Source organism: Aquila chrysaetos, chromosome 17 (genome assembly GCF_900496995.4).
Source record: "Aquila chrysaetos chrysaetos chromosome 17, bAquChr1.4, whole genome shotgun sequence".
In the NCBI taxonomy this organism is placed as follows: Eukaryota; Metazoa; Chordata; class Aves; order Accipitriformes; family Accipitridae; genus Aquila; species Aquila chrysaetos.
Genome location: NC_044020.1, coordinates 25,664,459 through 25,676,775, shown reverse-complemented (window position 1 = coordinate 25,676,775; position 12,317 = coordinate 25,664,459). Strand labels below are relative to the sequence as shown.

General features: G+C 40.2%; 1 protein-coding gene across 1 annotated transcript in view; it reads right to left on the bottom strand.

The window, feature by feature from the left end:
• LRP6 (LDL receptor related protein 6) overlaps positions 1-12,317 on the bottom strand; it is a 131,107-nt gene that overhangs the window by 58,932 nt on the left and 59,858 nt on the right. Inside the window, exons 4-5 of the mRNA XM_030040981.2 lie at positions 6,829-7,025; positions 5,934-6,065 (exon numbers count right to left, since the gene is read on the bottom strand). Coding sequence (XP_029896841.1) covers positions 5,934-6,065; positions 6,829-7,025 — 329 coding nt within the window. The remainder of the gene's footprint in view (positions 1-5,933; positions 6,066-6,828; positions 7,026-12,317) is intronic.

Here is a 12,317-nt window from a genome sequence, read left to right as displayed (position 1 = left end):
TTTGCTCGTGGCAAACACCAGCTGTACAAAGTTGACCTTGCTAGGCACTGATCACCACTCAGTCAGAAGACTGCTCAAGGTACTCAAGGTTCCCAGGACGTAACAGAATCAAGCAATTTTGTTCACTTCTATTCTGGAGACCAGTTATGATGCAAAAGCTAAAATGTGACAGCAGGCTCTCCAGGCTTCTTCACTCTGCCTCTCCAAGAAAAACCCTGCCTCTAATGATGAGCGTGATGGAGAACACCATGGGCATGGAATCATATTTCAAAAAAAGAATGAAAAGGCAGGAAAAGACAATGCAGGTTGCATGCTAGCGTAACTTTTTTTCTTTTCAATTTATCAGCACTTACTGGGAGACTGGAATGAGCCATGAACATATAAAACACCTCAAACCTCAACTGGCTTAAACACTTTCAAAAGGTGTACCGAGGCTGCAACCAGAGCTCTGACCTCAGCATGCAAATGCAGACCCGAGGCAGTTTTTCCTCTAGACACCTCAGTCTGCACACACAGGGATGAAGTGGCCTAGACAAACACACAGGATTTGGAACAGAGTTTACTGCCCACGCTGCTGTCTTCTCTCCAACTACTGGTTATCTCTACTGCACAGAACACAAGCATGCCCGTAAACAAAAGTGCATCTTGAATACAGTGCTGGGTTTGAGGGCACAGACCACCAGGTATGCCAGGGTGTGTGCCCATAGCTTCCAAACCACCGTGCACAAAGTTCCCAGGCAAACGCTTGCAGGCAGAGTAAGCATACGGCTGTCCCATATTTAAATTCAGGTTCTTCTGCCTACCCTCCATGTTGGTCTCCCACACAATCCTAAGTGATCTTAGCAACCCGTAATTTATTTAAATAAAACCCTCCCCAAACTATTCAAATTGGGGACCAAGCTCAAGATTCTTTTTAGCAGTGCCTCAAGTCATGGGGTATTCAGGATAGCTAGCAATTTTTCTAAAATCAGGTCCCTTACTTAAGATATCTAAATATGGACATAAAAGCTTTACTCCAGACTCTTATTTTTGAGAGCTTTAGCCTACTTTTATTAAGCACTTTGAAAGCTGGGATTACAAGCTCATGGATGGTGCATTACATTAGTCCTGGAACTAATACTTTCCTCACAAAGTCACTATTAAAAATCAAAATAATTTAAATCTATGTGCTAGCTGAAGTCAGGGGAAGGGGGAAAAAAAAGAGGAAACAGAGCAATCATGCAGATACGTGCAACAGCATAGCTTTAAAGTCCAATGTCTAATGCCCTGCTAACCTTTTCAATTAATTACATCTTCTCAATGATATACAGGCCTCAGTCATCTGTAAGTTACTGAACTTTAAAACCATCAGTGGTTGCTGAGGCTACTACAGCTACACAGTCACACACTCAGGAATTCACACATAAGTGCTAGACCTAGGACACGTATAATGCATTCTCTGTTATCTGAGTAATCAAGATTATTAATACATCCTCAACAGAATTACCACACATTTGACTAAAATATTTCTTTCCTAAATGTCTTTCCCCAGTTGTAAAGTCACTATTGTCAGAACACCCCTGATACTACAATACAAACAATATTTTTTTCATCTAGACAAGCTCAACCTTAAAACTACAAAGGCAAAAGAAGAGGCATCTGAAATTAACCATGTATTTTTTCTTTCCTTTAAAAGAAATGAAAGAATTAGTGTGTTAAATTAACATCTTGATCTGTGCAGTCAAATCAAGATTCTGGCTATTCCCAATAAAGCAAATGACCCACTCGGCAGCCCTAAATTGCAAAAGGAAGTGCAAATTTCTGATTACTGCCTCTAGGCCTATGAGGGAAATAGGATGTGAGTGTCCATGAGCAAAATAAAGACTCTTTTCCTGGAAGAGAATAGAATAGCCAAAGCAAGGCTGAAATGAAAGTCTGAAGCAGTGCTTTTTCTTCATGAGGAAACTTGCAGCTCCTCGCTCAGCTGAAGTCACCGTTGGTTTTCTCAGTACAAACCACACATTCGTATTGGTAGCAGCAAACGTGGGAACTAAGTAAAATTCACTACAGGCAAAGACAGAAGCTGAGCACAGGGACAGAGATCTTCAAGTACTAATAAGAATGTAACTCCAATGACAAACTGGTAAGACAAACCTCAATTTTCTTATAAAAACAACTATCAAACAGGTCATTTAAACGTAGCACTGCCAAACTCAGAACAGCAGTGCCTGTAATACTGAATAAGAGAAATCTCGGTATGTCCTACAGAAGAGGACAATAAATTACCAAGAATACAACAATAGTAGGTAAAAGCTCTCTGGTAGAAGTGCCTGGGTGCTCAGACAGGACTCTTCGCTTAAGACGTTACTGACTGAGGAATAGCTGGCCATGAAAACTGCTTCTTCTGCCTCTCATTTTCTTTGAGGGACAGGGATTTACCAACTTTCACAGAGGCAATGGGGAAGCTAAGAGCTTGCTACAAGCCCACATCTCAGTTACTTAACTGTTTTGGTTTGTAAGAGGAACAGAAATTAAGACATGAACAACCAGCCAGTATTATCAGTTACCAGAAAAATAGCTAATTTTATTCCAAGTTATCACCCCTTCCTGAAACACTATGGAGAAGTGTTTCTAAATGGGGGTGATGGGGGTGGTGGTGGTGTATTATATTCATAGCTTTCACAAGAAATGGTAAAACTCCTCTAAGGTGCGATGAAAAAAACCCTTACAAAAAAAATGGAGAAACTAACACTGGGAGAAAGGGGAGGGAGGAAAAGATTTCCTATAAACCAAGATTATTCAAAAATGCTAGGTTGTCATGGAAACTGCTCAGAGAGGGTCAGCCAGCCTCACCTTTGGCTGCAAGGATCATCTGTCAATGCCAAAGCACTGCAAACACCACAAACACGCAATCAAAATTCACCCATCAAAATCTTTCCAGTCCAGGCTGGTGCTCTCAACAGCGCAGCATGAAATGAAGCTCTCTCCTCAAAGACGCTCCTTTCAGCATGAAACAATTCGGTTTAGGAACCAGTCTGATTTTAGCCTACTGCTAGAAGACAAAACCATCTTAAAGAAGAGAAACTCTTAGCTTCATTTTTCACCTTTCTTCACCTGTAAGTCACCCCTCCCTCCTTCCTTACCCCACAGTCATGTACATGCTCTAATTGCGAATGAAGATTTAATCACTTGGTGTTCCAGTGTTTCAGCATAATAGATATATGCTGAAACAATCCAAGGTAAAAACGTTCAGTTCTCAGGGTTCAGCTCTACTTTCGCAGCAGATAAACAGGCAAGTACAAAGGGAAAAAAAACAGCCCAGAAAACCAGAACAAACCCCCACACACCTGAAAAAGAGAAAATTAATTTACTTCCCCAGGGTCACTGAGCAGCCTAAGAAAGGAAGTCAACACGCAAACACGTACAGATTTACATCTCAAATTCTGGTCTGTGGCTAGTTCGTCTCTGTTTGACTGCCATGCTCTCCTCCCTTCCCAGAATCAATAATTGCAGCCTTTGCAACTATGACAAGAAATTCCAGTGAATCTGTGCCTTCGAAGAGCTCTGGAAAGTTGCAGGTCACTCGCAAGAGTCCTCAGCCTACCACCTGCACCTCTCTTCAGTGAGAGGAGTGAAAAAAACAGTCAAAAAGATTTCATTATTTTGGGGTAAGCTCAGCTCCAAATGCTGAACCCAAAGCTCCCTCACACTCCTCCCAGAAGCTAGCTCTGCACAGGATCAAAGTTAAGTGAAACCAGTAGATCCAATGCATAGTTTGAGTAGGTTGTTTCACTTGGGTTACGTGCTAACTCATTTCTAAGTCCAAGAAGCAGTGGTATGCAACACTGCACTAAATAAACACAGACTCAATTTTCTCCCCCCATTTTTCTTCTTGAAAAGGGAGAGGCAGAGTGTTTTGGAAAGACGCAATAGCAGAATGGTGGTTAGAAATGCAACATTGTATTGACAAGCATAAGATAAATGTTCTTGTATAAAGTTTTTTGCATACAGATGGAAAACATGCTGTAGTAAATCAGTTAACAAAACTTCTGATACAATGGGAGCGATATTCTGTGAGCCAAATATACTTTATGGCTGACTGAGAACATACAATTTGGCTTCTCGTATTCAGGGAGTGGGAGAAAAGAGCAACAGTTAAAAATTCTGAGACATAAGGAATGGCTGAAAAAATGAACTGATGATTTTGAGTTATCTCTGCATGAGAAGATAAGGCCTTTTAATAAGGTTTGGTTTTGGGTTTTTTTTAGTACCATTCCTCTACTTGCCTTTGGTAATTTACTTTGATACACTAGAAGGTGCCATTCAGCACTTCAGCACAGGGCAGTTAACCTGCGTGGGAGGTTGCCTCCATGGGGACATGGGGCTGAACCTAGGCAGGCAAGTGGGTGCTTCTGTGATACAATGACCTGTTATTTGGATCACGGCACGTGGGGAGCAAAAAGATACAGCCCATCTTACCCGAAGTGCCTGGCCCTTTTCCTATCAGCAGTAAGTCAAAGGGAAGCAATTTCTCTTTCTTGATCTCTCCAGGGCTTGTTCTAACTGTTGTCCTTAGTCCTTCAGTCTCTGCTGCCTTACCTTTCTACCTCTGCTTGGCAAGTGACCAAACCTTCACCACTCCCTGTCCCCCACATGGACTTTTTGTGCAGCTCTGCTTTTGGAAACTTGCCTGTATTGGGTAACAACTGCTTTAGCTAACAGCTGCCACAAAGGAGTTTATCGGCGCATATCAAGCATTTTTAAAAAAAGCACATGAATTTGTGTCACATTCTGACCAAATATGACCAACGCAGAGCACTATTGTTAAAGCCTGTTCCTTGTACTGGCAGAAATGGAAGAAATACATCTTGTGCATGTATTGGTAAGTTCTTACAAACAATCCTGCAAGGCTAATTTGGGAGCTGCTTTTGAGTTTTTCACATAAAAGCAGCATTTTAACAAGGTTCACACAGACAGAAATAGCCACACAAAAATAATCAGCAGAGAGCATGAAATAGCATGAAATTAAAGAAAACACTGAACAGTAGCTGACAAGCCTAGAAGAATTTTTAAAATATAAATGACAATGTAACAAAAGTTATTTCTGTATACATTTTATTTAGCCTATTTACAGTAAGCTCTGCTGTATCTTTCTGGATTTTCCTCCATTTACCTTTGTCATACAGGGATGATCTGCATAAGAGATATTTATTTATGAGCTAGCTAATTATCTCCCAGTATTTATTTTGATCCTGTTAATGTACTACAGCAACCACAGCACAACGTCACAAGACCTATACTTAGAAAATGCAACAATTTAAAATCATATACATCAGCCCACAATGAGATACTAAAAGCAGTTTTGGACAACCGCTTGGAGCCCTAAGTCTCGATCACGTTTTGAGTTTTAAGGCTGGAACACTTTCAACTCCTCTAAAAACATGCCATTCTTTTCAGTTCCTCTATACAGATGTAGGTGCCTAACTTTATGGATGTGAACTGGAAGAGATTACAGGTGTATGTGTGCATAATAAACGGACAACAGATCTTTAAAAAAAAAAAAAGTGTTTATTGTACTATCCTATTAGCCAAATACTAATTCATGAACAATAATGTTAGAAACATTTTAGAGACAACAGAGGAGGTAGGTATCAGTTTCTCTAAGAAAAGGGAACAACAGAGCCCCCCCAAAACTTGTGGGGAATTAGTAACAGAGACAGAATTGCAACTTAAATTTTCTAACTGGAAGTAACCTGCTCTTCAGCCATCAGACTCTTTCTTTTTTGAAAAGTAGAGGGCATTTTCCAATCACTTTTATCTGTACTGCAAAAGCATGCATGATTTCACAATTTGCCACCCCCAATGGGTATTATGTAGTGAAGCTGGAAGAACCCCTTTCCCTCCAAAAACTACTTTGTGCTTAATCTAAAAGGATTTTTAAAAACAAAGCCTACCATCTTTGCAGGTCTTTCCATTCTCAAGAAGTTTCACACCAGTGGGACATGCACACTGATAAGAGGGCTTGGTAGGAGACATCAAACACAAGTGGGAGCAGCCACCATTATTAATTCCACATGGGTTTGTAGCTGTTAAACATAAATCACACAGATTAATGCTTCTGATAATGAATGACCTCATCTCATGTGTTAAGACACATACGGTGTTTGAGTGGTAGAATCAGTGGCAGCAACACAGATTAAAGAAGGAAATGATAAACACAGAACAAGGAAAAATTAATTCCAAGTGTTGAGTAGTGGGGTATTTATGGTACCAAAATGCACGGATGTCGAACGTTTCCTTTCTTGGGGAAGTAGCACTTAGCTCTAAATGAGAGCCTTGATTCAGCTCTGCTCTTCTTATTTTCACAAACTATTCAGCATGTCAGTGCTGAACGCATAGTAGGTTGCATATATAAAAACAAAATGCAAAACACAGTAAATTAACACAATGGTTAAGACAGTGGTTATTACACAGAGCTAGTCTTGCTTAATATCATCTACCAAATTAACACTACTTTCCATTCAGGAACTACTACTTGGAAAAAATAAAAATACCATGCTGCCTGAAGTTATGGCACATGAAACAGAAAAAGGAATATGACAACAGGATAAATGTGGCAGGCAGAAAAAAAGCAAAGAGATTTTTTTTGCACTTAAAAAACAAACAAACAAACAAAAAAAACAATGTAGAGAATATTTGGTTTCTCTCTGGGTCTTTTCCCAATCTCTGCATTGGAAAAATTGCATCATGACGCAAGTGAAGCCACCCACCGCCATACAGAAAGACTAATTAAGATTTTTGCAAATCAGTTCCAACTTGCATATAAAAAAAGAAAGCAAGACAGCTTACCATTTGGCTGCCTCTTTTGGCTGAAAGCATGGATATCCATGGGAGAGAAGATGTTGGAATGTATTTCACGCAGGTCCTCCCCAGAGTACTTGCTGCAGGCCAAGATCGAATGTGTGTTCCAGTCAGTCCAGTACAACGTGTCCCCAAACAGCGTCAAAGCAAAAGGATGTGGAAGGGAGCCTTTAACCACTGCTTGCCTAATAGAGTACAGGGAAGAAAAAGAATGCTCAAAAACAATTCATGCTACAGTTTTGCTTGAACATAGCTTTTATGAAAATAAGTTTTACAGTGTAAGTACTGTTGATCAAAACTTTCTATTTATGGGGAACAAGTATAGTGCACCCACTTCGGGGAATGACATGGAGGAACAACCCAGGAGTCCTATTTCCAGGCTGCCTACTGACGCTGCGATGGCCAAGAGACACCAGCTGAAATCCTTACTTAGGTCTGTGGCTATTTCTTAGCACCCTTTTAACACCCAATACCTATGGGGCTCTATGTCACCATGTGCAAGTGGGAAGAATGCCAGCTGATTTTATGCAAGTCTGACTGCTACCTGCTGATATACGATGTCTATCATTTCCAGCCTCAGCAGACTTCAAACTGAGACAGCATTTGGTCAGTTAGCAGTCCATCCATGTCTTCCAGTTTTGTTCTTTTGAACCATCAGAAAAATACTCTAATGGCAAATAGTTTCACTATAGAGAAATCCTTAAAGTTAGTTTTCATGATTCATTATTATGATAATTATTAAGCTATTGTTTTTATTATAAGCCGTGCCATTAAACAGAGTTCTACTGATCTTCTGCTATGGTAATGGTATCATTTCTGAGCAAACTGGGTCACTGCCTGTCTCCAGGTTCATAAACAAAATTAAAGAGTATACCCATATATTTTATGTATATATACAAACACATGCTCATTAGCCATCAGAAAAATGCAGCACAAACATTACTGAAGACAGTTTTTCCAGGTTCTTGTGATGTAGAAACTAATTATCTGTACCCAGGTTTCTCAGAACTGGAATTAAGTAGCTCAATTCTTACAGTTATTTTATTCAGAATCACACAAAAACTTAGGATGGAGAGGACCCCGCAGGTCATCTGGACCAACGCCCTGCTCAAAGCAGGGCCACACAAGTACCATTTACACAAGCACTTCTTCCCACCTCCTTTCTTCTTAACTCCGTGGGTGCACGCGCGTTCCCACATACACAAGCTCCCACTGAACAGTGGAGATCACCATCCCTCTTCCCAGACTGAAAGCGTAAGGGATTGACACACAGCTCTACTACTCCCTCAATATAGGGTACACTATGAACAGCAGCATCCCAATTTTCTACTTGCAGGGAAGAGAGTCATTATCTGTCCATTTACTGAGAAAACACCCCCCCACTGTATGCATCGCTTTTGCAAAGAAGTCGGTAACTGAAGTGGTTCAGTAGAGGACAAAAATACCCTTATTTTCCAAATATTTTCTGTTAAAATATAACAGAAGACTATATTAAAGCAAGAAACTTGAAGGTGTCTTCTGCCAATGAGTCTGAGTACAAAGAGACTGCAGTCATTACTGCTCTTTCACCTTAGCTTCTGGAAAAAGATGCATTATCTTTAAAGCTTCTACTTTTTTCTGCTCCCGAGAAAAACACATACATTCCCTTACCTGTCACTCTAGTGTTCCAATTCTACACCAAACAAAATTTTCTATTTCTTGATATTTTGCACTCAAAAGTAGGACATATTATCTTTTCTTTCTTATCTCTGTCTGGAGTCAGGTATATATTTGCTTCTAATTAAATGCACCAACTAAGCATCTTACAAAAGACTACTGTAATATAATTTACAGCTGAAACCTACCAGCCAAACAGTGAAGCCAGAATGACACAACACACTCCCGTACCAAGAATTAAGGCATTCTAATTCTGCAAACATTTTTACCAACCCCACCCCCAAACCTTAAATGCCTTCAGATTTGAATAATTTTAGTTTATAGCAGGCTTGGAGACTACCTAAGTCTTTATGACAAATTTATGACATTTGTCATATGGGACAGAAGCAATAGAAGTCCAAAGCTCTCACTATAACCAAACCTGCACCAAAGACAGCACTTCCATGCACAAGGGAAGCCACATTTTTCTGAAGCATTCTGACTATCCTGCAATTCACTTAAAAAAAAAAAACCAAACAAACAAACAACAAAAACCCCAAAAACCAGAGGACTTTTAAATGCCATTAGTACCACCTTTCCTGATGGGAATAAATCTTTGAGTACAATAGGCACTGTTAGACATGCCCGACTTTTGGACAACCATCTATTCCTATGACAATGCATAAGGTGAACTGTGACCCTTATCTAAACCAGCCCTTATCTGGAGAGATTCAGGAGCACTTCATTTGACTGCACTGGCAGCCACAGCCTTGAAGTGATTACTCTTAAACTTGTATAATTCTTCTCAGCAGATACAAGGTACCGTCACATGAAAATGGCTTTGGGCCCTAATATAACAGCATGTATTTCTTGCATCTCATTAAGATGAGTATTCCCAGTAACACACACTCCATATCCCCTGTTTCCAGCAAGCCATTACAAGGTGATAGTTCACTTCCAATCAGCAAAACCAGCAGGGCTTTTTTCCCCTCTGAACATACTCCACAGGCTGCTCCATCAGCCTTGCTGAACAGCAGCCACATGATGCATGTCAGCACAGCAGCAGTGGTCGATTTGCACTAAATGAGCCTCCACAGCCTAAGGGGGTGGGAGGCTGGAGAGCCAAGGTGCTAAAAAAACAGGAAAAGGAAGGGGAGACAGAGCAAGAAATGTCCTCCTGATGGCTGCTGCGAAGCAGTTATGCTTTAGCGTGATCTGCATTAGGAACCGCAGAGCTCTGGTTTTGGCAGGTGAGCAGAGGGGTCCTGACTTCTGCCATGACCGATTATTTATTAAATACACCTGGGTGAACGAAGGGGACCAGAACGTCACCCGTAGCGCTCAACTGCTGCGCACGGTTGACAGGAGCAGGCGCTTCCCACCTACAGTGCGCTTCACAAGCACCCACGCAGGGTCGGGGAGCAGCCAGCTCTCCACGCTTCTAGCCTCGCTAATAAAGCCGCCGACCTGGGTACCAGGTACAGTGCTGCAGGTGTAATTGGACAGATGCGACCCGACAGCTCTTCGGTGGCAGCTACCTTCAGCCTCTACATTATCAGCCCAGGCTTGATTGGAACAAGCGATACGACAGCAAAAAGCACTACATCCTATTATCCTTCACTAAGCTCTTCAGTTCCTTCAAACCGCTGTACCCGCATGACTAGTTTCGTTAAAAAGAGACACCAGAGATGATGAGAAAGTGAGAGATGAGGATAAGGAGTAGTGTTATTCGTGCAGGAGACATCTCTAGGGCTTCAGCAACATGCAAATTGGCTACATATTAGGTGGCACTAAACACATACCAACTTGAATAATCTTCCCGACACCAGGCATATAATCACACAAATTTGCCTTAAAAATCTTGATGGCAATTGACACTTAAGGAAATGCAGAAGAGGACAGCAGAGAAGGAAGGTGGGAAGAGAAAAAGAGAGAGAAAACAAGCAGTTGCCACAGAAATTAAATTCCATCTGTCTTGTGTATCGTGATTTCCTAAATACAACTATTTATAGTATCATCATGGTAATCAGAGATGCAATTACAATAAAAACTTGTTATAGCAAAGAGTTTTCTACTGCCTGAAGAAAACATAGATCCAATTTAAATACATTCACCTTTGTTCTATTCTTATTCTGTTAGAGGCCTGTGAAATATTTTGTGAAGATAAAGGAAACAAATAATAAACAAGTTAAAGCAGGTATTACAAAAGGGGCTACTGAACTCTGAAATGGAATATATACATGAAAATTCACAGACAACCTATCAAGTTTTATACTAGCAATGACGAAAAAGATACTGCTTCAGGATAATATGAATTTCAGACAAAGAATAAACTCACTTGAAATAAAGGTTAACAGTAAAATGACCAAAAAGGATTAACTTTAAATTCATATCCTTTATCACAACCAGGATTTCTGCAGTTTGCCTTCATTTCTTTTTCAACTAATACTAGCATTCAAATCCAAAGCTAGATTATAGCTATGAAATTTAAGCATCCTTCACACCAAAAGAAAGCCACCAAAAATCAAGATGATATAAAGTATCAGAATTATTATTTTTTCCCTAGAATTTTAACAGATAATGTCTTATATCCAAGCATAATAGCATTTCTCCATAAAAACAAACAAGCAAACACTTTCCATTAACCAAATCCCTTCTATTCTGGCTGCATTACAGTTCTCTAACTTCAAAAACTGATCAGAACACCTGCAGAAAACCTGGGATACTTTAGACATCCTGGCCTGTATGTCTCTAAACCATTAACATTCCAGCTTCACAGCAGTGAAACTCCTTTCAGGTGACCTCTGAGGCTGCCTGCACTCAATCTCCAGGGCAGGGTGCAAGAATTTTCATATTTGTGTTTCAAACCACTTCTCCGGTGTCCCTCTGGAGGATCCCATGCCTATTACCATCTCCTAGGCTATAAGAAAGGGGAAAAAACGTACTGTTGTATCAGTCTTTGCAATCCCATTTCAAATACAACTGTGAAGACTGGGAAAAAATTAAGGTAATTCACCTTAATACTTCATACTTAATACTATGGCAAAATTTACCATACTGGCATCCAATGACAATACAGTATTAAGAGCTGGAAATTCATACCAACTAGAGGTAAAAGTTTCCTGATTAGTCTATATATTGTTGAAAAAGTATTTACGGGATACTCATATCTGCATTTACTGAATTTTAATTTATTTTCCTTCTTATGCTATATCAGATCAATTTGCAGTTAAAGATACCTGGGGGCCTAGATTCTTATCAGGCCTCCCCCCCCCCCCCCTTGGTAGAAGAAAAACAAAGCAGAAAGTTGTTATGCTGCAATTACCATCACAACTTCCTTCATGAAGAATTAAAAATGTAAAGACCTGTCTTTTGAATCTTGCTTTTAGTGCTTAAAAGATTATGTTTCATGTTAAAGAAAGCATATAACAGACAGGTTTGCATGACGCAAATTGTAATATTTTACACAAAATGTTTCTCTCCATCTGCAGATTACTTAATGCTTGAGCATTCAGGAAATTGCAAGAATTACACAGCTTCAACTTGTGACAATTGGAAATATTAGCAAGTGGACAAAGCACGCACAGCATGAATCCCATACACCATCACATGAAGCAGGATGAAAGACCAACAGACAACCACATAACAACACACCAAGGATGCCACAAGGAGGGCAGGGAGCTCCGGTTCCCTCAGGGGCTTACGAGGTTTCCTCTCCTGCCAACCTAACAAAAACATTTGCAAAGCAAACTTGGAAAACTAAGCTGGATTTTTACCATGAATGCTTGTTCAAATATTCCTATCAGAATACAAGCCTGGTTCTAATTACCTGAGAAAGTAAA